General features: G+C 41.4%; 2 protein-coding genes across 4 annotated transcripts in view; both read right to left on the bottom strand.

The window, feature by feature from the left end:
• The window catches only part of limd1a (LIM domains containing 1a), an 83726-nt gene extending 71274 nt beyond the window's left edge, over nucleotides 1–12452 (bottom strand). Inside the window, exons 1-2 of one of the 2 annotated variants that reach the window (XM_004077742.5) lie at nucleotides 10941–12452; nucleotides 2868–2969 (exon numbers count right to left, since the gene is read on the bottom strand). In XM_004077742.5, coding sequence (XP_004077790.1) covers nucleotides 2868–2969; nucleotides 10941–11946 — 1108 coding nt within the window. In that variant the 5' untranslated portion in view covers nucleotides 11947–12452. The remainder of the gene's footprint in view (nucleotides 1–2867; nucleotides 2970–10940) is intronic. The other variant, XM_078933468.1, reaches the window with a different exon arrangement.
• A 3133-nt stretch (nucleotides 12453–15585) lies between these two features.
• lars2 (leucyl-tRNA synthetase 2, mitochondrial) overlaps nucleotides 15586–25749 on the bottom strand; it is a 45858-nt gene continuing 35694 nt past the window's right edge. For both annotated transcript variants that reach the window (XM_023963894.2, XM_023963893.2), the window contains exons 18-21: nucleotides 23240–23317; nucleotides 23047–23158; nucleotides 19370–19497; nucleotides 15586–15920 (exon numbers count right to left, since the gene is read on the bottom strand). In XM_023963894.2, coding sequence (XP_023819662.1) covers nucleotides 15741–15920; nucleotides 19370–19497; nucleotides 23047–23158; nucleotides 23240–23317 — 498 coding nt within the window. In that variant the 3' untranslated portion in view covers nucleotides 15586–15740. The remainder of the gene's footprint in view (nucleotides 15921–19369; nucleotides 19498–23046; nucleotides 23159–23239; nucleotides 23318–25749) is intronic.

Raw genomic sequence — 25749 nt, 5'->3', positions numbered from 1 at the left:
GTCTGTCCTAGAAAACCACATGGATTAGGGCTGCACGATATGAGGAAAACCCGCGACATGCGATATTAGGGATCAATATAACTTGCGATATATAAACAAATAGCAAAACAACCAAAAAAATCATTTCCATTTCACTGCAGTTTAATTTAAATAGAAGTCATCATACCTTTAATTAAACTCCAAATGAAACTAGTCTACGTGGGCGGCCAGCATCTAAAAGGGGTTTCATCTGACTGGTCCAATGCATTCTTTGATTTATTTGATTAGCTACCATAAAGTTTTTTTAGCACATTTAAGGTTACCATTCATTGCAATTTTCACCGTCTTTTGCGGTGTGCATATTGCACTGCTTGATATTGCGATAACGATAAATTTGTGATTTATTGTGCCGGCCTAACATGGATTATGCAAAAAAAAACACAGCCTCATGATAATTAAAAGGCCATTGGGAACGCTTTGAAAATAGATCAAGCGATGATCAGAGTTGTTGTTTAACATTTGACTCTTTCTGAAATGTACCGTAAGTATTGGGATGCTAAAAAAAAAATCCAGATTTTATTTTGAATGTGCTGTAAAGACCCAAATGAACACGCCAGCATTATAGAGGCTGTTTTGAAAGAAGCTTTTCCACCCTCGTTATACTGACTGTCAACCTCAAACACACGCACCAACAAAGACGAAGAAAGGAAACCAACTCAGAAAACTCATCTTTACATCTAAAATCTACAGTTTAGGGAAGAAAAAGGGGTTCCAAAAACTTGTCATTTTATTTGGAATGACACTTACTGTCTGTATAATTCTTTTTTGCAACATTTCAGATGTTTAGCTTATCTTAGACCAGTTTACCTTCAACCTAAACCAGGTAATGCTTTGAATGGCAGTGAAGTCCCACATGAATCCTCGCTGTGCCGCTCCAGTGCAGACGAAGCAGGAATGCGTTACTAAAGATACTAAAGAACTAAAGATACAACTGAAGTTTGCCTCCTACAAACACAAACACGTGTGCATGAAGTTCGGTTGTTGGCGTGGAACCATTGAAGGGGTCTCTCACATTCTCGTGCAGCGCGCGGCGGGCATAACGGCACCTACTGTCCTCCTGCAGCTCCACCTCCGAGGGCCCCTGTTGATGCATTCCTTCCAAAATGAGGTGGTTTTGCCAGTGGCTACCCAGCGACCTCCATCCCAAAGCGCCACACGGGGTAAACTATGAGAGGCACGCCGCGGGTAAACCCCACCCACCCCACCCACCCTCAACAGACATCAGCTTTATTCTGGACTGCAATGCCCCCTCTATTCTTACACATGCGGGACAGAGGATGAGGGGAAAACAGAGCCCCTTTATTGTCTCTCAAACAGTCAAAATATGCGAGACAACGATAATAATGACAGCCAGTGGGGGGGGGGGGGGGGTGTCACAGCACAATGGGACGCTACAGACCCACCAAACACGCATAATCAGACAACTAGGGCAGAGATTTCTTAATTGGTTGCACAGAGGAGGCAGGTTACAGTTTGTGCCATCAGATGCTAAAAAACACAGCAAACGTCAAGGAATGCTCAGGAAAACGTTTCAATAAGTGTATAAACTGAAATAAATGCATGCCTTACAGAGGTGCCACTCAAGAGTGCATCAACAAGACAGAAGTGTGAATCTGAGGGTTCACACTGGACCAGTGGACACTTTTTAGAGACCCACTCCAATGAAAATGGAGTTTTTAACATCTTCTTGTAGCATTTTTCTGATGAAGGACTAAAATTGGATTTCTGAATCTTTATTTATTTAAATCAGGAACAAAGGGAAAAAATGCCGTTAGAAAAAGATTGCATGTGTGATGTGAAAATTACACTGGGCGGGGCCACAAGCTCCGTGCTCCGCTCCATCATGATGGATCCACTTACAGACAATAGAACCATCTACGTCTTTTGTTTACCTCGTCTGAGTCGGCAGACGAGTTTTCCTGGCATTTGGCTTAAAACTGTACGTCCGGATAGCCCTAACTGCTCGCCACTTTTTGTTGCACCGGCAATGCAAGGCTATGTTCATAACAGCATCAGCAATGCATGTGCAAGTGTTGTCCCTTTCAATGAGAAGTCTATTTAAACACACTTATATGCATTTTTCAGGCTTCTGTGTTCAAAACTTTCACCTTCATGCATCACTATGCAGTTTTAAAGGTCCGTTTCGGGCTCTACGTACAAAGCGCACATGTTGAAAGTTAAACCAGTTGAACTTTTGTTGTGATGTATGGATGCCAACCGTTTGAGAAGTGATCATGGAAAAGTTGCGGTTGTGGAGAAGCCCCGCCCACAACTCAGAGGTGAATTTCTACTGAACTCCTGCTGCTCTGCAGAAACTTTGTCCACACAGGTTTTCTGGATTTTGTCTAAAAGCGGCATAATCCAAATTAAAAGACCACTGGGAACGCTTTGACAATAGAGGAAGAAAAATAATCGGAGTGGGACTTTAAAGAAGGGGGTCAACATAGATGGACCTCAGTGAGCCACTAAATTAAGACAGAAAAAAGAAAGAAAGCCAGTTTTTTTCCCCGTTTAAGAGCCACAACGTAATTATCACCTTCCTAGCAGGTAATTCACAGCTCCTGCTTGCTTCAGCGTTCCATTGAGAGGCAGTTGAAAAGGTTGGCTTTGTGTGGGCGGCGAAGGAGATTCACACCCAGAAACCAAACACCAGGAATACATGACAACTGATCCCCTAATAATCTGTGTTTTGGTGTAGGAAGGAAATGGTTAGGAAGTTGCCACTTTGAGCTACAGGACGTGGACTTGATAAAGACGATGAGCTTTAGGACAAGAAGAGGAGCTGAAACTGCAGAGCAGCTTCTGGGGGGGGTTGAAGGTTTACTTACTGCAAGCAGTGCAGGTGAAGCAGCTGTCATGGTAGAGGCTGCCCATGGCCTGGCAAGCCTGGCTGGCTCCATAAACGGCCGTGTTACACCTGACGCAGACTCCTAAAGCACAACAGACACATGAGGAATTAGACAACATGTACAACTTATCATACGCCAGTTCCAGTCAACAATACAAAGCATTTCTCTGCCATCCCCACATTTCAGATTCCATCGCTACTTTATTTAGATGGAGAAAAATAACTTGCCTAAAGTCAGGAAGCTGCTTTATTAAGCTCCATGGCTGAAGGAGGAAATATAACTCCGTCTGCTTATTTGACTTGGCTGTGAGAGCCAGGGCTCCATTCATAAAGAGCTAGATACAAATCACAGCGTGCCTCCTCTTACAGCACAACCAGGTTGTGTTGTTTGTTAATAGGTGCACCGCTGTGTACTTGACCAAAGTGTGCATGATGAGGAAAAATAAGCCAAACTGTTTCTTTCTGGTTCTACATGCCAGATAAAGTGCCAAGACAATCATGTGAAAAGCCATCAGACTTTGCTGGACGGCAGCTACATGAAAAGAATTTCTTTTTTAACGATCCAAATTTAAATTTAGAATCTCACAACCTCCAAAAAAAATATATACTGCAGCTCCTCAAAAGACCACTAGGAGCTTGTTGCAAAAATGGAGCAATTTTTCATCGACTTCCCCGTGAAAAATATCTGATCTTACATCAAAACACAGTGTTTGTTGCACAGCGGCGCGGTGGTTAGTGTTCTTGTCTCACAGCAAGAATGGCCCGGTTTGAATCCCAGCTGGGACGTTTCTGTGTGGAGTCTGCATGTTCTCCTCAAACATGTGTGGGGTTTTTCTGGGCACTCCCACTTCTTCCCACAGCACAAAAGCCTGCTTCATAACTCAATTTATACTTCTAGGTTCCCCTATAAGTGTGTGTATTTGTGAGTGTGTGATACCGCACCAGAATGGAAACCTGTTCTGGGTGTACCCTACCCGGCAGTAGCCAGGATAGGCCCCAGCAACCTTGAGACCCTGAGAGGGATTTAGTTAGTTCTGAAGGTAGACATTAAAGAAAATCTTTATAAAGTTTGTTTTTCTATTCATGAGTTTTATATTTGCGCGTGTTTGGGGAGGGCATTTTTGTTCTCATTTTTAAGCAGATGTTATGCCCATCCACCCACTTGGCCTGGAGTCCAAACACAGAGACATGATGGAGGACAGATGCTAGAAATCAAGTTTCCTTTTTAGTGTGAGAGTCGGAGAGCATGGACACAAGGTTAGTGGTGTGTTTTCATGGAAAAACTATCTGGAGACTCTGAATCGGAGCTCGACTCATGGGAGACGGACAAATTTGCTTCACCTGCTCAACAAAGAAGCTCCTGTTTCCACTGTAACCAACACACGTCACACACCGGGCTCTCTCAAAAGCACACGTGTGTTTACATTTTAAACCTTCACATGCTTTTTTATGATTTAGGTCTTTCAAGTTTAAGCAGAAAAACAAACACACTAAATTAGTGGTCGTAAAAAAAAAAAACTTCTCAGCTAAATACCAACAAAAGTATTTTCAAATTTAACACTGTTGGATTTTGTTATGTATGAATAATAAATAAATAAAACATCTGTTTTGCTGAAACAGCAAAAATCCCTTTTAATTCCACTTTTTTTTCTTCTAAAAATACTTTAAAGATCCACTCCAATGAAAATGGTGTTTTTTTAACATGTTCTTGTGGCATTTTTCTCATGATGCAGGACCTAGAAAATGAAAATTTTAGTGCTTAAAATACCATTTCTGAGTGTTTCATCAGTCAAACTGTTGTGAATCGGGAGCAGACAAAAAACTGCTGTTGGAAAAAGCTTGTAGCTGTGGCGTAGGTGGTGCAATCGGCCGGCCACAAGCTTCCTGCTCTGCTCCATTCTGATGCGTTGTAGATTACTAGAGCCATGCATGTCTTCGTTTTCCTCGCTGAACTGCCATCTGGCTCAAAACTGAACGGCTGGATAGCTCAAATATTGCTCTAAATTTTTGTTGCTTCTTATTTGATTCTTTTAAAGACATTTTGATAAGAATGATGGTACCGCGATTTAGCCGTAGCTTCAGCTGTTTTTGGAAAAGTCCTGCCCCTTTAACTGTCTCCACCAATCCTTCTTGGAGGCTTAATCATACGTCATCAGTCTGACAAATCAGAAGTGGTTAAAGTCTTCACTTCCTTGTTCCAATTCTGCTCATAAAGTAGCTTAAGTCTAACAAAAATACCAGCTAAAGCTCATCTTTAGCGGAGTAGCTTTCTGCGGGATCCGGTATCAGACCATGGAACAAGTGAACAAAACCATGAAGCTCAGAGAAACAAGTCTGTCTGCGTTCTGCGGCTTTTTGCACTACATCTCCCATGATGCATTGTGTTAAAGTGATAGCGTCTCAGCGCACAATGAGTCTTCGTTGTTAAACGTCTTAAAACCACAACGAACACACATCAAACAGTTTTTAAATCTTCTAACTTAACTTTTGTTACATCTTTTAGAAAAAACAGCTGCAGCTTCCAGCTTTTTCTGCCACAATTATCACTAAAATGCATGTGAGATTGAGGAGGGGCTGTAGATCAATACAGACTATGAGTTTCTCCTTTATTTATTTTTATTTTTTTTAGATGCTGGTGTGCCGCTGGATTTTTGACAAGGTTAAAGTGTGCCGTGGCTCAAACAAGGTTGAAAAACACTGGTGTAAACAAAAGGAATGATGGGAAATGAGGTTGGGGCTAATTCCGCACAAACAGTTCCACCCACAAATTTCGAACAAACTTCTGCTCCTCTGCAAAAACTCCGTCCTAGAAAACAACACCAGGCATTTTTCATTACGCTAGAAATGGCATAATCACAATTTTGATTATGGGAATCATCACAAGATGATTGGAGAGCGATTTTAAAGAATTGACTGGCTTCAGGTTTAGGAAGGAAAACAAAACATTCAGCCCAGAAGACCTCCATCCTTCTCCACTTTCACCTTTCCCAGCTGTAAAAATTCTCTGCACGGCTGATAATGTCACGAAGGCCAACAAGCCGCGTTCTCAAATTTAGAATGCCAACATTTCCGTCCGCTCTGTTCGCTTTCACGTCCAAAAAAGTAGCCCTCTCATTTGTGTTGCATAAGAAAGGTACCGGTATATCCTATTTCTGCTTTTTCAGCTCAATCTGCCAGTCTCCCAGCAGGGCTTTTCAAACTTTTTTTTTCAAACTTTGTCAGGAAACTCGAAGGACAAATTCAAGGTAATGATTGTTCTGTTGAATCAAATTTTTACACATTAGATTTTTCCTTTTTGAAAGCTGGATTTAGCTTTTTTTTGTCCAGAAGTGACAGGGAAACAACTGTTTTTTTTTCTTTTCAACAACTTCCTAATGATCCAATTAAAACATTTATTCGACTTTGAGGGAAATACCAAAACAACTCAGAACAAAAAGACAAATGTTTCCATTCAGGCCTTTATGGTTATGGCCACAGCAGCTACTTTATAGGAGGTGAGTCACTCTGCTCCTCCTCAGTCTCCCGCAGAAGACGCCTCTATTCAAGCTCCCACATCTGACATCCAGCAGAAACGGCACGATCAGAAGGCTAGATCTCTCTGATCTGGTTGGGCATTAGCTGACAATCAGATGGAATTTTTCTATTGAATAAAATGCCTCATCAAACAAGTTAACCGGCAATTGTACTTGACTTTTGAACACATTTTGCTTTAAAGCCCTGACCTGTCATCTCCAGAAACACCCTCTTTGTGTCTCCTTCAATTGGATTTTCTATTCAAAAGGCAAAGTTATGAGATACGATGAGAAGGGACATCGAATTTACACCAGACTCGAAGCAAATCAGAACAGGAGGCAGGAAATGTTGACACGAGGCTTTCAACTAGATGACCAACAAAAGCTATCCACCATGAGAGAACACAAATAAACGCTCCAGCGGGTTTGTCTGTGTGAAAGGAATGAGACTCGGTTACTACGACGGGACGTCCCGCCAGTCCTCTCATCTACGATGAACTTGTCCATAAATCCTGAATCTTCTAGGGTTTGTGCAGCCAAAAAGCAAGGCAGCAAAAACAGCCTCTGTGACTGTCCACTTCAGCTTCCCCACAGCCACCCCCACCCCCCAAATAAACAAGCACCCCCCTCCAAGATCCCTTTTAAATCTGAACACCCCGATTCTGAAATTCCTCAGGACATTCCTCTGTGTTCCCCTGGTGCAGCCACTCGCCAATGAACTACGTTTCCCAGAACTCCAGACCATAAACCCTAAACATACAGATGGAAAACTGACAAACAGGACAACAACAATGATCCATTTTAAAACCGTTCCCAGTGGTGTTTTGACTATGATTACGCCATTTTTAGCCAAAATTTAAAAAAAAAAAACTGTAAATTTCTAGGACATTGTTTCTGCAGTAGTTCATTAGAAATTTGCCTCTTAGTTGTGGGTGGTAGTACTCTCATGGGGCAACCCCCCCCCCCTTCCCCTCCCCGTTGCAGAGAGCCCTCTGTTTGCACACTCTCCTGCTAGCTTACAGCCCCTCACTCCCCCAACAATACATTACTAGTGCAACAACAATGGCGAGCAATAATCGGGGCTTTTTGTTTCAGCTGCTAACTAACAAAGGCTAGGAATGTCAAATTATCGCATTAAGCAGAATTAAATAACTACAGACAAATTAGCATGTTTTTTTTTAAATCGTGTTAATGTTTGTTTGTTTTTTAACTTGGCTGAAAACACACCGTCCATCATTCTTGCTGTCAGTGGTGTCACTGTACGCAGCAACCACTCATTACTGCTGTGACATCATCAATGTGCGACTTTGTAGTTCGTAACAGAATTAATCCAAAACAATGCCTTAACGCCACATCTTTTATGCGAGACATGAAGCCCGATGAGGTGTTCGTCATCCGAAACTAATGGGGTACACGGAGTGCCGATTGCATTGGATGGTAAACTGTGGAATAAAGTATGTTAACATATGAACCATGGTATTACTAAGAAGGTTGTCGTAAAATATTCTTTGATTAATAAAAAGTATTAAATTAAAGTACTCTGGACCAGATTATTTTCCTGAAAGTTTGAAATTGAAAATAGAACTCCTTGGTAGTGTAAAAGTAAAGATCGGAGGTCTGATACAATAGTAAAGACGTCATACATCCACTTTTTAAATTGCATTTTGATCTTTTACTGCGCCACAATGTTCTAAATTTAAATAAAAATACCTCAAAATAAGGCTTTTCACAGCAATTATTAGGTTTTTTTAAAAATTGACTAATTAGATTAATCAATTTCAAGTTATGATCAATTCCTCACAGAAAAAAATAATTGCATGACAGCATAAACAAGGACGTACATGGATCTAGTTATCTAAAAGTGGATGCATCAGAATGGAGCAGAGAGAGGAGCTTGTGGCGCGCCCAAAGTATTTTCAAACGTCACAAATACACACTTTTCCAAACAGCCTTTTTTTCTCCTGCTCCTGATTCACAATGATTTGAATAAAGAAATACTCAGAAAGCTTAATTTTCTTTGCATATGTCCTCCATCATCAGAAAAGAAATGCTACAAGAAAATGAGACAAACTACCAAAAACACCATTTTCATTTGAGTGGGTCTTTAAATCTGAACTGAAACAAATTTAGATCAGGTTTTAGTGTAAAGTTCCAACTTCCAAAGATGACGTTTTCTTGTCCTGAAGCCATGATTCAGAATGACCAACGATCAGTGGAAACTGCTGCGAGGGGATTACACGGGCTGCTGGCTGAACACGCCAGTCTGCCGCCCATTATATTCACACGGCAAGGCTATTTATGAGTCGTGACAGTGATGCATGCCAGAACATCTCCGTTACACACCAGGACGAGGAAGGCCGTGAATCACAATGGCTCCATTCCTGGCGGGAAAATCCTTCTCCGAGCAAAGTGACACTTGCGATAGACAGCTGGTATCTTCGAAAACATCACCAATTTCTATCCTTTATGGCGAACACGTTAAAATCAACAACAAAAAAAACAGGACCTTCAACTTTCACATGTGTGAAAACAGAGCCCTCATATTTAACAGAATGATATGAGGAACAGATACCAGAATTTTCTGCTGATGATGGACATTCTTTTTCCACTCTTGCCCACATCTGCAAGTTATTCTTGCTACTCCCTTAAATGCCCCCAAAAGGCCTTACCCATGTGGCTACACAGGTGTTACTGCTTATTTCCCCCCACTTATAACAGCGCTCAGCATAACGTGCGGCAAAACGCCTTTCAGAGAAATGACTAAAGTCTCCATAGTTCTGTCCACAGCTGTGTGAAACCAACAGTTGGGTTCATGACAGGACGGGACGACAACACTGTCACAGGTGAAGCACGTTTTGTTCCGTGGATCTGCCCGGTTGAACACTAAAACTATTTTTCCCTCTCAACACTTTTTACACAAAATTCCAACAATTTATTATTCCTTAAACATTAAAGACCCATTCCGATCATATTTCGATCTGCTGTAACCCTTGTGCTATCCTAGACACTTTAACATTGGGAGTGGGGTCATCTAGACCCAATAGACAGTGCGCTGAACCTTTTTTCTTCAATGATTTGTGATCTTCACTGGTGTCCATGGATTATCTCTCCAACTTTATCCACCTTTGTCATGGTAGGGAGAACACGTCAATGTAAGGGTGGGGTCATCTAAGATAGCACAAGGGTTAAAAGCGTTCCCGGTGGTCTTATCATTATGATTATGCCGGGGTTTTTTTCTCCAAAATCCAAAATCTCATGTCATTTTCTAGGACATAATGTCTGCAGAGCGGCAGGATTTCCTTAGAAATTCACCTCCCTGGTTGTGGGCGGGACTGTTGGGGCAGAGCAAACCCCTCTCCCTTCAGTTACAGGGAACACTTACTGAAAGCTCTCTGTTTACATGCTCTCCCACTAGCATACAGCCCCTCCCAACCCCAACCTACACTTTTGATCCAGAAGCCAGCACGGACAAGGAAAATAAAGACGTACATGGATGTAGTCATCTACAAGTGGATGCATCGGCATGGAGCAGAGCAGGGAGCTCGTGGCCCACCAACTGTATTTTCTGTGACAAATCCAATCATTTCAAATGGTGATTTTCGTCTGACCCTAATTCACAGCATTTTGAGTAAAGAAGTACTCAGAAATTCAAATTGGAGCTTAATTGTCTCTGCATGTCCTCCATCATCAGAAAAATGCCACAAGAGCATTTTAGAAAAATTAAAACAGGATTTTCATCGGATTGGGTCTTTTGATTTGATGTTTGTGGTTGAATATTTGATTCACTTTCGATGTTGGTTCATTTTGATCCGACCCACTGACCTAAAATCGATCCAGGACATTTTTAGCGAAAGATTCAACAAACAAACAAGTAAATAAGAATGAATGTCTAATCCCTTCACATTTCAGTTTCATAAAGTTGAGCCCACTGTTGTTTTTCCACATACAAAAGTGAACATTATTAGAACATTCTAGCACACTGTATGGTCACATGTCTTTGCTAAATTTTAAGTGTTTCCACACATTGGGCTGGAATGATGGTTGATCATTTTCTGCTGTCATCACGTGTGTTGTCCGCTGTGATGCACTTGGTTATTTTTATGTTACAGTGAAATAAACCTACCATGTCTCAATCTATATGGTATTTTCCAATATCAATTCAATTGTCGATGGATCTAATTTTGAAATGATTTTTTTAACTGTATTGGTCAATTCAATTCTGGTTGGATAGTAGGAATAGAAATCAATTCCTCGATTCATAGTTACACCCCTTGTTTCTATCTAATAAGGTTTTTTATCAGTTGTAAATGCTACCAAAGATATACAATCTTATCCAGCTTAGAACATCTGAAAGTCACATTTCTGAGAAAAAATAAACCCGCAAGGCAAAAGACGGGAATTGGAACAAGTATTAAAGAACCTAAACCATTATGTATATTTTTTCTTTCTTCTGTAATGTGGATGAGCGCTTCCATCATTTAAGCTCATTCAAAGCATTGACAGAAGTCCTCCTTGCCAGTGGATGTAATCCAAAGTCTTACCAAAGTAGTCCGCCTTGGGCTGGGCATCCATCTCTTTTTCCAGCCTCTTAGTGATGGCTTCCAGCTTCATCTCAGCAGCTGAAAGCCCCTGATCGGGGGTCTCAGCGGGCAGCTTAGGGGGGCACAGGCCTTCAGCTTTGGAGCTGCTGGCCTGTCCGGTGGGGGGCACCGGGCTTCGACCTGCACCGTGACTGGTACTTTTGGAGACGCTGCCAGGACTTAAGGATTCGTATGACACCAGGCCTTTGGGTTGAGGTGTTTCAGGGGGTGCAGAAGCAGCTTCAGGGCCATTGTGGGGGGAGGACCTGAAGGGGCCCCCGGTGGAGGGTGGCTGCAGATGGAGGTCATCTCCACCTGTGAAAGCACTCAAGGGCAAAGGAGAGATCAGGTCTAGTCTAGCAGAATCCGGGGATCCTTCAGACCAGCTTGTAGACTTCTCAGGAGGCCCAGAGGTGCCAGCCTGGTTGTGCTGAGCTGGGGGGCTGCTGACAGGGGAGGGGGGATGTGGACGCTGAAACGAAGACGTGGGCTCTCCGGGAGGGGTCCACGCGGAGCTGCCGGGGTGTCGGGCACGCACGGGTGCAGCGGGCGGAGGAGAAGGGGGGCTGGGGTGCGGGTACGAATTTGGCTCGTAGCCGCATGTCGTGGAGGGTGGGGGGTCAGGCTGCTGGCTCCCCGGAGCGGGGCCGGACAGCATGGGCGGCTTGGCCGCCGCTTCCCCCGGCTGTCTGGAGCTGTTGATGGGGGGCCTGTCTTTGGTGTAATGGGCCATATTGTGGCCCCCGTTCATCCTTATGGCCTGGTTGTTCTTGGCTATCTCCTCCTGCTGCTTCTGGATGTGGATTTTCGTCATCTTGGAGGCAAACACTCTCCGGGTCTCCTCGAAGTCGGGATTATTCCCAGCATCCCTCTTCATTCGGAACAGCCCGTCTCTGGACGCCTCGTACATGTTCAAATCCTCGATGAATTTACTCGCTTCCAGCCCTAAATCTTCGTATTTATCCATTTTAGAATCGTCTTCAACGCGTCCGGTCGGAAGAAATTAATTTAACGGAATTAGAGAGGTTTTTTTTTCAGAGAAGGTTTTGTCCGACAACAGCAGTCCTGAACTTTTTCAGGCTCCTTTCGACCTCTGCGGCGCCTTTTCCCTCCTTTTGTAAACTCTCCTCGGAGACCAATTTAAAGTTTGAATCGGTCAAAGTTGTCCTTCCGAGCAGCTCAGAGGCGGAGAAGCCAGAGTCTATCTTAGAGCAGAGGCAGATCCCAGATCAGATCCCCGGGACGACCCCTCCTCCTCCCGCCGCCGTCCCAGCGGGAAATGCTCATTCAAAACTTTCTCCTCCGCTCAACAAACAAGCTAAAAGTCCGTCAAGTTGGTGGAAATTAACGTGTTACGGTTAGTTTCGTGAAAACAGCCCGATAAAAGGCGTCCGGCGTCGTGGGAAAACATCCGGAGGACCGAGGGGCGATACGTGGCCACCGGCGGACGGTTTGGACTGCGGACCGGGACCAGTTTGTTAAAGGCACAGAGTCTCAATAAAATACAACACGCAGGAGAAAGCCCGCCATCAAATACTACTCCAATATTATTATGAATTCTAAATTATCTCAGGATACTTAAATGTTCGACAGTTTCATCTTGTTAATTTTCATTACTAAAGTATTTTTGGGGGAGAAAATCTATTAAGTGGAAAATAGGCCCCATAAAAAGTAACTTGCCAAGTTACATTTCAGTGTACTACAAGTATACTTAATCTATCTTAAAAGTGATGGGATACACTTGGAAGTTTACTTATTATATACTATCTATATATTGTAAACCTAAAATGTTAGTCTGAAGAAGTACTCAGTACTTCCTCCACTACACTTTCATGTTCTGAGCTGGCATGTCCAAAGTCCGGTCCCTGGACCAAATGAAGCCCACATCAGTCCCAGATTTAGCCAGCCCCCACTATGGGGTGGAGATAGAATATGAGGGGGAGGTAAATCTGGGTGTGCTGAGAGCTTGGGATGTCATATCCCTTCAAGCCCCTAAAATGTATAGAAAACCATGCTATCATCACATCCGTTCATCTGTCTATATATCTATCCTCTCCTTTGAACAATTTAATATGTCTTATATGTTTTATGTTCTTCCTGACACTACCCTATGCATTTACCGGGCTTGGGACAGGCACAAAGAGGAAACACTGGTTTGTGCCCTGTTGAGGCTGTTTTCTTTTTTTTATGTCTACCTCACCAAATCTGGCCCTCTTGTCAACAAGTTTGGACATCCCAGGTCTATAGTACTTGCTATACTTATATTCAAGAATACCTAATAAAACTAATTTTGGGTGTACCATTTTTAGCTAAGGCTATGTCAAAATTATACTTAAATACAAGTAACTTTCCTCTTTTGCTAATGAAATACATCCACACTGCTTTTGTTTTTTTGCCTCTTGTCTAAAACTGCTCTTTATTGCCTTCATCATTTGCAAAATAAAGTGCACTATATATGCAGTTAAGGCTCATAACCATAAGATTTTGAAACCTCTTGTATGTAAAATGTTTACATCCTACAAAGACATTATTTTAAGAGTTTCTGGCTCCCATGACCGATGCAATTGAATCAGCATGTGTAATGAAATTGCGATCTGTGAATTTAGGCCCAGGGACATTTGTTCAGCTCCCCTTGCACTAAGCCCATCAGCCTCTTTTCTTTAAACACATATTTATATAAAACAGTGGGACTATTATGCTGCAAACCCAAGCAGCTGCTTACAGGGCAATGAAGAATGTTCCCAGCCTGCAGGTGAATGGAACAAGAAGGAAATCAAATCCACCAGACATGAACAATAAAGTCTTTTTAATGCAAGATGTGTTCAAAGTTCAAAAGCAAAGTTTACTCCCATTAAAAATATTTACCTTTGGCATTGTAAAGGCGGGGAGTAGACAGTTTTAGACATGTAAAAACATTCTGGTTTACAATGATTGTAGAAAATAATAATTTTAATTAATAATTAACTTCAAATGCTAAAGTGTTCAGTAAATTATTTTTTTTTCTCCTCTCCGCATCTTTAACTTACCAGGGTAAATCGGATCCCACATTTAGCTCACAGAGCATCCGCAGAAATGATCAACCTCATGGGATTTAATCAGCCTCCATCCAGTGAAAGTGTTCAAAGCAGTTTGGGGATCACAGCTGTGTAATTCGGGGCATGACTGGAGCTGTGGTGCAGTTGTTCTCGACAGTTTTCCACCCATCAGTTGTTTCTCAAGAGGAAAAGGCAGTTTGGTTTTCTTAAACCCAACAAGCAAACTTCATGTGGCACAACCGCTGCGTAAGACACGCAACCACAAAAGGGAAATCTGAACTGCAATATAGTCGTCATGGAAACTACAGAGCTGATGATGAAAATGTGTTAAATGATAAATGGTGGCAGAGGCTGACAGGGACTAAATTAATTGTCAGAGGAAATGCAGGAGGACAGCTTAGACCTCATCTCCACAAAAACCTTCTTCTTAAGGCCTTTCTGTCAGTCAAGGAAACATCTCCTGCAAACTTGGAGATGTCTCCAAACAATTGCACCTTTCTTCTTGCAGCAGCAGCTTAATGTTACTGTTCAAATTCAGATTCATGCATGGTAGCTGCTGCTGCTGCTGCTGCTGGGGGATCAAAGGGAGGTGTAAAGTACTGAAGCAATAACAGGAAAGCAAGAGGTCAAGGGCAAAAGCTCACTTCTGAGGATTCACAGTCGAGCTGAAAGCACAAAAGGTGCATGTGTGTAGAAAATGCTTCGGCATCTCTGTGTAGTTTCCATTTTGCTATGACAGTAACAAGTTTATAATATACAAGTTCAAACCATAAAGGACTAACAGAGTTTTGGCCTCAGCTCACTATTCCTGGGTTTGCATCCTGTTATTCCGTCTCTAGTGAGGGGCCTTTTCCTGTTACCTGATTGTAAGAGATAAATCACAGAAATATGGAAGGAAGGCTATCGGGATCAGCAAAAAAAACAAAACAAAAAACATTGTGTTTTCCTTCTACATGCACTTTTTATGTTGACTAAGCACGGACGCACCAAAAACAAACTTCTATGGCTCTTGAGATTTCAAATCAGAAGCTGATTTCAAGCTCATTTACATTCTGACACAAGGGTGACGCCTGAGATATGACTCTAAAATAAAAACCTTTTATGTCAAGTCAAAGAGGACGAACATGTTCACAAATCAGATGACTGCGTACTCAGACAGGCTTTATAGCCAGTTACGTTACAAGGTCTTCTTCTAGCTGAGTCATGCTGGTCCAGTGTGGACCGGCTGGCAGAGGTGTGAGGCAGAGGCACTAATGGAGAATGGTGGGTAGGTGTGATATTTTTTTTTTTTTTAAATGCACCTTTTAGCTTTTCCTCCTGTTGCTAATAGCAGATGAGGGAAAAAACTGATGAGGCAGATCATTTGAGGCAGATCATTATGAAACTCGGAGATGCTAAGAGGATTAGAGCAGAGGAAGAGCTGGGAATGTGTGTGTCGTGACAGCTGTGCCAAAATAGTGCTACAGGTGAGAGGAGAGTGTGAGAATGAACGTTAAGCATCTTTGGGTTTGCGTTTGACGGGATCTGGACGTGCTGAAGCTCACAGCAACACTTAGAGAAACTGGAAACTGTTCATTTTTGATGTTTTTAATAAAATCTGAGGCAAATAAATACAACATCACAAACAGAATGACAATTGAGGACACTAAAAAAAATACAAATTCCACCTCTTGAGTGTGTGCTATGTGTTTGTTTTCAGTCCTGGGAAAGGAATGAAGCATAGAGGTCATTCTTCAACAAGGAAGTTGATGAGGGCAGTTCTTGGAGACAGAATGGCTCGCTTGATGCTGCGCTCGCTCAGATGTTTCTGCCCGACGGCGCTCTCCAACACAAGGTGCTGGACCCGACTGACATCTTTGGACACTTGCAGAGGGACCGCCACTTTCCCGCAGGGCTTATTGTTAATCTGAAATGTTCCAGAGAAAGACAAATGTGGAAAATGTGTTTTACGCTGCTTCTTTGCGTCTAATAAACCAAGTTCAGTCTAAACCCTTTTTTATTTTTACACACAAGTCCATAAATAAATGACTCCACTTCTTTGTCTACTTATAAATTGCACCCTTTAAAACACATAGTTAGTGGTGGCTATTGGAAGAGCGCTCAGGCCTGTATGTTTAGAAGCAAGTGCACACATTGAATGAGATCCCAGGTCTGTGGATGTGGTTGCAAATTAATGGTGTGCGGGTTTGTATCCATGTCTGAGGCCACTCAACCCCAGCCTTCTTTTTTGGGGCAAACCCAACTATGTGATTAGACACAATGAGGGCCAGAAACCAAATCTCAGGCTAGAGGAAAACCAAAGTGATCATCACTGAGCATCCAGCATCTGTATTTTGTGTGATTTTCCTCGTACAACTACCTTTGTGGAAACCACTTGGAAGTCTAGACACTTGAGCAAAGTCTAGGAAGGTGAGGACATTTGTTGACTTTCTCACGCTCATTAAGAGGCACATTTGATGGTAAAGACCTGGGCCACGGTCAACATCAAGCTCTTTTCCAGTCATTTCTTGACTGAAAACCAAAGGGCTCATTTGGATTTATCAGAACCAAATGACGATAAGCAGAGCTATGTTATAAGTGAGCGGGATTCATATGCAGCTGCACTATTTTATCATTCCTATAACAACAACAATGCAGCCTGTAACCATTCTCTGGAGAACACTGCAAACTGTTAGATATTCTAGATATTTGACCAGGTTTTAGGTTGTTTTAACCTCTTTTTCCTCTACACCTTTCCAATCTTTTCTCAAAATTAATCTATTAAGTTTTTTTGTCTCAATGAGAGCCAGGATCTAAAAATAAGGAAATTATTTTTCAAATGAATCATAATCCATTTGCTCCATACTCTTGATAATAGAAAAACTTAAATGAAGACCTAAAAAAAACCTCTTATTTTTCTGTAATATTCAGTTACATTTTTGAGGATGTTATTTTAAAGTTCATAAATGTTGACAAGTTAGATTGGAATTCATTGTCATTATTTTGGGGGGGCGGAAATAGAGATTTATGTTCTAAGTGCTACTTTTAGATATTACAATGCAAAAATCAAATCTTAATTTAAAAAGACCCTTGTTTTAAGAAAAAATGTCTTATTTTCTGTCTTGCAAGAAAAAATAATCTTATCAAGCAAGTTTTTCAAAGGGAAAATATTTCATTTTGAGTCAAGTCGTAGTGACTAGAATGTTTTTGTTAAAATAGGAGCTCTTTGTACGACCATTTTCCTCACCTCATTGGCCGATGTTGTAAGAAAATCTGCCAATGGGCTAAGAATTTTTGACTTATTTGTAAGGGGCCCGTGTTTGCAGTTTATGAGGATTTATTAAGATGGGCCAACTTGTAATAAGATTTTATTCTCATTTTGTTCCCATTTTGTGCCAAAACTAATCATTTTCACTTATTACACACTAAAATGATGTCACTGGAATCATGAGAACTACAATTAGGTTCATGAAAACTAAAAAATAAAAACTATTTGTTGAGAACTAGCAAAAAAAGAACATTTATTAGGCTGTATAACATTCAATTTGAAGGAATTCTAACAGTTAGCTTTTATAGCTTATTTGACCTTTTTAGAATGCTTGTGTGGAACTCCTTATTTCTAGATTTTGATATAATAATATAAGGCTTGTTTAGTAAAAATTACTTGTTGCCTGGACAGATCATTTTACTACTTTCTAGTGGTTTTCTTCTTGACTTCATTAAGTTCTGTTGAGCCCACATGGATGAAATGTTCTGTGTTCTGCTAGGCAGCATTCTGCCTGTGAATGGTGGAGTGAGGCCCATCATCCTTGACGGCAAATGTTTCCTTGCATGGGTGCTAAGGTGATACCATGAAATCAACATTTGTGTTGAAGAAAAACATATGAAATCTTAGATGTGACCAAATCCAGAGGTGAGTATTTGTTAAGAATTGACTTCTCACAGAAGATCAAACTGGTGGGTTTGGGTTTCTAGCTGACAAAGTCCAAATCCAGTCTGGGTCAGGGGTCATTGTTCAGAGAGGTGCGAGGAAAAAGGATTTACAAACTAGATGATGTTGGTTATTAAGAAATGGTCTCTTTTGTTCAGGTGTCATTAATAGGGGAACCTTAGCTTCACGAGTTTTTGGAACAAAAAAAGCAAAAACTTGCTACTTGGTGAAGTCCGTCTCTATTGACTTCTTGGTAAAATGTCAGCATTACTTTTAAACAACAAGACCTGTTTATCACATAACCAGCAGTTGTTTTTAGGGCTTGTGCCCAAATATTCTAACCAATGCATACAACAAAGGGTTTAAAATAAAACAGCAAATGCACACAAACAGCGAGATGTTCTGCTGAACAGAACAAGGTCTTGACATATCCTTCCAAGGTGAGAAGGTCACTGGTCACAGCAGCCAGATGATCAGTGAAATGTGAAATCTAATGATTATTTTGGAACAGTCATTGAATGAAAAAAATATATATAAATCCAATTAATAAATAACATGAGTCCCCAAAATGCAAACATATTTCCGTCAAAAAAAAAACGTTTGTATCCTTAAAAAGGACTAGACAAAGTAGTATTGAGTAGCATTTTCACATTAACTTAGATTTCTTTAATGTATTATTTCTTTACTTAATGTAAGAGCATTACTTTTCAAGATGGCCAAAGAAGAAATGGATTTCATCCAAGCTTGTTTTCTCTTTCCCCCACCTGGATGCTACCTTAGACTCTCTTGAAATTGTGTTTTTGAAACAAAAGAACACACAGACACACACTTTTGTGCGGATAATCTTTTTATGGACGTTCAATCTATTCTTGTTTTACAATTTAACTCAAATTGTAAATGCATGTTTTTATTCTATAAATATTAAAGGAAAAGGGGCAAATAAATTGTTTTTACTTCCTCTGACCCAATGAAATGTTTCTGTTCCTTGTATTAATGTTCTTGAATGCGATTTAAACAAAAGAAATCTATAACTTTAAACTCTTTTTCCATTATGTACTGTTATGTATGAACACTTTAAATGTAAAAGTGTTAACGTGATTTAATATTTTCCCAACGTATCCATCCAGTTTTTCAAAGACTGTTTTATGTGCTGACACATAAACACGGATACAAGTGGAAATATGGATGGAATACACTGGGTAATAACAGGCTTTCCTGAAAATTACAGGGTATGAATGTAATCATTAGAGTGGAGTCTGAGTGAAAATGCTGCAAGATGGAGGGAAAAACATACACTAATCCCTCCTAATAAAGAGTGAAATGCTGCTCCAGAACATAAACTATCATTAGAAAGAAAAAAAAACATTTGTGTCAATCATTATTGATCCTTTTTCTTTTCTGAGAAGATTCCTGCAACAGGTATTTAAGTGTTAACTGCATCATACCAGCACAGACACCTCCACAAAGTCAGGAACTTCCAGATACTGGGGGTCCACAATGGGCCAGGACTGCTGGAGGACCTCGCCTCCCCGCAGGAGTACAGAACTGAGGGGGTTTTTGATCTGGCACAGACCTGAAGAAGAATCACATTCCAACAAATAGGCATTCCATTAATAAAGTGCAGTTTAGAGTGAACACATATAAATGTAAGCACTTTAAAGTAACTGTTATTAGGTCTGAAACAATGTTTTTAAAAAGAAAAGTGTTTGGAAAACAGGAAATATTTGAAAATTCTTAACGCAACCAAAGAACCATTCTAGCTCTTGTCTTAAAGTCCACTTAAGATTATTTCTTTTATTTTTTATAAAAACAATCCCAGTGGTACTTTAATTATGATTGTGAAGATTTTAACCAAAAACCCACAACCTAAATGTCTTCAAAAGCCATATTTCATGTTTATCTGAAGCTGTTTCCAAAGTCTCCTCTATATGAGCGTGGCCATTGGTGCCAAGCTGAGTAGCCCCGCCCTTGACCCCTTGTCTGTTGATGATAGCTGTGTCTTGCATGCGTGATGAGCTTGACACAATGGGGGGGGGGGGCACAAACAACATCGACTGATGGTCTCAATTTTCAAAAGTTTCTCTTTAGCGATTAAGAAACAGTGAAAAGTGACATATTTTGGGTTGTAAATACACACATTTGACATTGTGCGGACTGACTAGACAAATGTGTGAACCACACCCTGCCGTTTAGTATAATCACACACCAAAAAGAACATTGATAAATCCATGGAAAATTATTTGAATGACATTATAATTTAGGCTAAATTGCAGCAGCGAACAGCACTGGCTGAGGCTCAGAACTGATGCAGATTGTGGAATTACACTGAACACCAAATAAAATGAAATGCCAGAAAGAAAGTGACTATTACACGTAATTTTACAAATATGTGTGGCCAGCGCTAACCCTTTTTCTTGGCCACACTGACCCAGAGGACAGGTAATGTTTAAGATTACGGGTTAGGGTTAAGCTGCGGACCACATTTGCGGCAGACGCGGCCAGTTTCAAAGTTGAGTTGATGGTACAGACATAATCTGAGGTCAGAGGTGCGATATGAGTCAGGTGCGGCACAAACGTATGACAGCAGAGAGATTTCTGCGGCGCCGCACAATTTGGTACTCGTCTGAACCAAATCGCCCAACAGCGAATGCGGGCACACCCATCCTGATCACCATGCCGGTTCAAGAACCTAAAGTCTGCTGAATAGTTTACAAGTTGAATGGTTTCTGTAGTTTAAAATCTTCATGAGTTCTATTGTTTAGTAGAGCCAAAAGTTTTTTGTTGAAAAAGGGGCATCTGAAGATTCCGTAATAATAATGACTAAAAAAAAGTGGTAGTTAGTTGAATAGTTAAAAAGTTAAAGAGGTATGTAGTTAAAACCTTAGAACGCTCATCTCCTGAATGTAGCTGTACAATTTGATAGTTGAATGAGTTGAATAGATGAAGGGATTGAAGAGCTACGACCGTCCAAAAAGTGTACGGAAGTAAAACGGGAACACTATAGTCTGAACGCTCCACAGCATTCACACAATAAAGTTTAGCCTCAAATACAAGAGGGGGTTTATCCAAATATACAACCTGTGTGTCAACAGATTCATAACCGCCTATTGTAACAGTAAGATTTGTCCAACACAAGAGGCCTTCAGCTGTCATCTGTTTGCTCAGCTGTTGGACAGGACAGGTTAAAACAAACTGTATGCTAAGAAAAATGGACAAATGGGGAACATGTGACCTTTGCTCTCAAAGCCACTGTATGCAGACACACCTCAGAGATGAGGAAGTTGGCATCCTTCCCTTTTGCCTCTTGTGAGATGAACTCTGATGCAACAGTTAAAGTCCCCCTTCAATGAAAATCCTGTTTCTTGAGTTTTTGACGTGTACGTGTCGCTATTTTCTTATGCAAGACAACAAATGTAATAAAACATCTTTTTGTAAACCTACGACTTTTTTTTGTAAATTTACGAGATTAAAGTCGAAGTGAGCTTTCAGTGCAGAACGTGAAAGCCGCGCCGCAACAGTGCAGACCGACTAAATTTACCTGAATGGATACGCTAAATGTTTATTTTTACCGGTACAAATGTTTGGAAGCTCATTTGTTTGATTTACGATTAATTCGTGTTTTATTTATTGTTGGGCGGCTTGCACGATCTCTGCAGCCCGTTGATGAAGCCGTCAGTATCCCTACAGATGTCCGCTTCAATCCATTTCTTCCTCTACCAAAGACAAGATGTCTAAGTCTGTGTGATGCTTCCGTCTGAGGAGGCCCAGTTTTCAGCATTTTCAACGTTCTTATGCTAATATAACAGAATTTTCTCATCTTTGTTGTTTTATGTTGAAACGGGACGTTTCATCTAGAGGAGGGGACGTATGTAACACTATTTTCATTCCCCTTTGGTGTTTCTTGTGCGCATGACAGTCACATGACACGTATAAAACTCAGCTTTACAGATACCGAACCCCGGAAAGCCGGCTACACTAACAATAAGTTGATTTTGAGTCGCCAAAAGGTTCAGAATTTCTCTGTTTTTAAAACGTATCTGGAAATAAAGCTTCACAAAATGCTTCACATCTTTCAACTTCAAGCTAGGCTTCGATAAACAGAAAACTTGAGTGTTTTTCCTTATTTATTTCTGATTTTATTCTCGTAAATTTACGACTTAGCAGTCGTAATTAAAAAAAAAAACTTTTTTGTTTGTAAACTGGCCCTGAAACTGTCGTAGAAAAGAAGAAAAGAGGGTGATTTTAGAGACCAGGGATAATTGTCCATAAAAAGGGGATAAAACAATAGGAAAACAGGTTGGAGGGTAATTAAAGAAGTGTGGGGGGGTGGGGGTTGTATCAGAAAGCAACAAGTTGCTGTAGGTTTATCATCATTACTGTCAGATGTATATGTTACTCAAAAGGGGCGGGGCCTGTCCACACACAGACAAATAGTACAAACATACATGTTGGCTCCAAAAAATGTCACATACAAACATGTCAACACATGCACAATAAAACTACAGCTCACATACAGATGCTTATGCATACAAACACACACATGTAAAGCATTTCATTCTGTCACGCTGACACCTGTGCTTAGGTAAGTGTTTATGTTCTACTGTGGCGAATGGGAAAAAAAAATTGTCTTGTGTGGGGTCACAGTTAAAATTGGTGGGTAGGGCACTCATGAATTAGCATACAGTTTTTAAATACAAAAGAAATAAATAAACACATGCACACACACTTCCTCACTGCCTTCATCTGTCAGGGTTTCCTGTCTCTGAGTGTCAAAGGTGCACCGTTTGTCTGGAGTTCCTCTCCTCTCAGCTCTGTGTTTTTTAGTTCATGTGTCCACAACAATAATGGGAAGTCCTCCAAGTGAAATGTGAGGGGAAGTTCCCAAAGCAGAAAACCAGAATAAACAGTCACACTAGAACTTCATCTCCCATTTTTGATTGCAAAAGGTTGGTGGACAGATACTGTTTGGTGTGAAATGCGTTAGACTGCCCGTTAGATTCACTGTTGATAAATAAGTGGATATCTAAATAGATAAGATATTAAATATTTACACAAATTCAAAAAAGATCTTTAACTTTTGTGATTTTAGACGGTTTTCTGGGGTCCAGAAAAAGCCACCAACCTGCCCAAAGTTCAGAGGCCAGGTGAGGAGCCATCGGTGCAGTCATCAAAACCAGGGCAGCCAGAGCTTCCTCAAACTCAACGCTGTGCTGCAAAACTCCAACCTGGGCGCTCTGAACACAGAGGGTTGAAAAAATATGTTTTCAACTGAAGTAGGTGGATATTTCTTTAAAGGCGATGCAGGGAAAGCTTACAGTCAGCGTGTTGGTGAGTCCCATCAGACGAGAGATGGCGGCGTTAAATAGAAAATCCTCTGTGAAATGAGCTGTTACCTGAAAAATATTAATAAAGGTTAAAGATGTAAATTTTTGAAGACCCACTCTGATGGAAATGATGTTTTTGGTGTTTTTAACGTGTTCTTGTAGCATTTTTCTGAAGATGGAAGACATGTATGAAACAAATTCTAATTGTTTGGAATCAGGAGCAGAAGACAAAAAACATTGCATTTGTAATGTAATGTTGAAAGTACACCGGGCAGGCCACAGGTTTTCTGCTCCGCCCCATTCCGATGCATCCACTTGTAGAGGACTAGACCCATGAACGTCTTTGCTTTCCTCGTCCGAGCTGCCATTTGGCTCAAAACCGTACGGCTGGATCGCTCCAGTGTTGTTCGCCATTTTTTTTGAACCAGTAATGTTAAGTTGGGGGTGTGAAAGGTTGTAAGCTGGTGGGAAAGCATGTAAAAACAGAGAGCTCTCAGTAAGGGGGAGGGGAGAGGGAGGGGTTGCTCTGCGCTAACAGTTCTATCTACAACTCCGAGGTGAATTTCTAATGAACTGCTGTTACGAAACTATGTCCTAGAAAACCACATAAGTTTTTTGGTTTTGGCTCAAATATATATGGCATATTCAAACTAATCCACAGGATACCGCGTCCCCCGTGGTGTCCTGTGGAGGGTGCTCTGGAAGTATGGGGTTTGGGGAGGCTTACTGAGGGCTGTCCGGTCTCTGTATGACCAGGGTAAGAGCTTTGTTCGCATAGCTAGCAGTAAGTCAGACCTGTTCCCGGTGCACGTTGGACTCCAGCACGCCTGCCTTTTATCAGCGGTTCTCTTCAGTTTTTATGGACAGAATTTCTATGCGCTACCAGGGGCCATAGGGGGTCTCGTTTGCGGATCACAGGTTTTCCTCTCTGCTCTTTGCAGATGATGTTGTCCTGTTGGAGAAAGGTAGTTTGCCATCTCTGGGTGGGTGGAGTGTCCCTGCCCCAGGTGGAGGAGTTTAAATATCTTGGGATCTAGAGGCTGTAGGGGAGCTGAGGCAAAAAGCAAAGCTCTCAATTTACCGGTCGAGCTTCGTTCCAATACTCATCTATGGTCATGAGCTATGGGTCATGACCGAAAGAACGAGGTCCCAGATGCAAGCGACTGACAGGAGCTTCCTCCGCAGGGTGGCTGGGCCCTCCCATAGAGACAGGGTGAGAGTTGAACCGCGGCATCTAGTCCGGATCCCTCCTGGATGCCTCCCTGGGGACGGAGGCCCTGGGGAAGACCCAGAACACGCTGGAGAGACTACGTCTCTCGGCTGGCCTGGGAACTCTTCGGGGGTCCCCCCCCAGTGGAGCTGGAGGAAGCGCTCGGGTGAGGAAAACCTTGGGCATCTGCTGTCCCCACGACCCGCTCCCGGATAAGGAAGATTGATGGATGGATGGATGAACTAATAGACCACCAAGAACGCTTTTACCATTGATCAAAAGATGATTGGAGTGGGTTTTCAGCACCCCTCTGTATTAATAGCACACTTTAAACATCATTGCTTATATAAGAAAATTAAAGGCTTTACATCCCTGAAGCACAAAGGAATCAAAATTCATCAATAAAACACACAAAAAAGATTATCCATCCTTCCATCTTCATTCACTCATTTGGGTCGCGGGGGCAGAAGTCTAAGCAAAGATGCCCAGACTTCTCTAACGTCTGCCACTTCCTCCAGCAAAAAATGATTAACAAATGACATTAATCCAATTTAAAACCCTTTGACTGTGAAATGGAAGAAATTGCTGACTCAGAATGGAATCTCCCATTAAAAACAATTGTAGACTTAGAAGAAGGCTGTTATGATCCAGCATCTATAAGTGCTGAGAATGCCAGCATCCCCATGCTAAGCTGAACGGGAGGACAGATTGGTTTGGGACGGGCTTTACGAGGAGGTTGATCAGAGTGGCTCTTCTGTGAGACACATCAAAGGACAGCGTCGGCATGGAGCCTTAAAGCAAACAGCCCCGGGTCTTTTAAAAGCTCTGACGGATGAGCAGAGGGGGATGAACATCCAGCCTGGCAGCCATAGGGGTTATTTTTAAAGTGTGAAAGGACACAAAGTGGATTTAAAATCAATTTCTTTCCCCTTCTGCTGTTGCTCTTTACCCTGGGGGTGTCGGTTTGCAACAAATGTCCGGACAGCAGCCTGGATGGATCGCATTGAACCTTGAAATGTGTGATAAATTACTTGCACCCTCATATTCCACCTCAGAAACAGAACAGCTTCCTGTCACTTTCAAACACTAACAAAATTAAAGAAAAATTTTAAAAATCAAATCGACAATTTTAACTAAATGAATTAGGATAAAAGTAGCCTAAAATGACTGAAAATGAACAGAAGTCTTTAGTATTTTTTTTTGTAAAGAAGGGCTCATACTTGCCCCCTGCTGGTAAGAACTATGATGATGATTTTTTTTTTTTTTTTTAATAGGATCACCATGAAACCTC

Source organism: Oryzias latipes, chromosome 16, assembly GCF_053564925.1.
Source record: "Oryzias latipes strain Hd-rR chromosome 16, Olatipes_Hd-rR_3.1".
NCBI lineage: Eukaryota > Metazoa > Chordata > Actinopteri > Beloniformes > Adrianichthyidae > Oryzias > Oryzias latipes.
The sequence above is the reverse complement of the archived record's forward strand: the minus strand, read 5'-3'. Positions and strand labels throughout refer to the sequence as shown.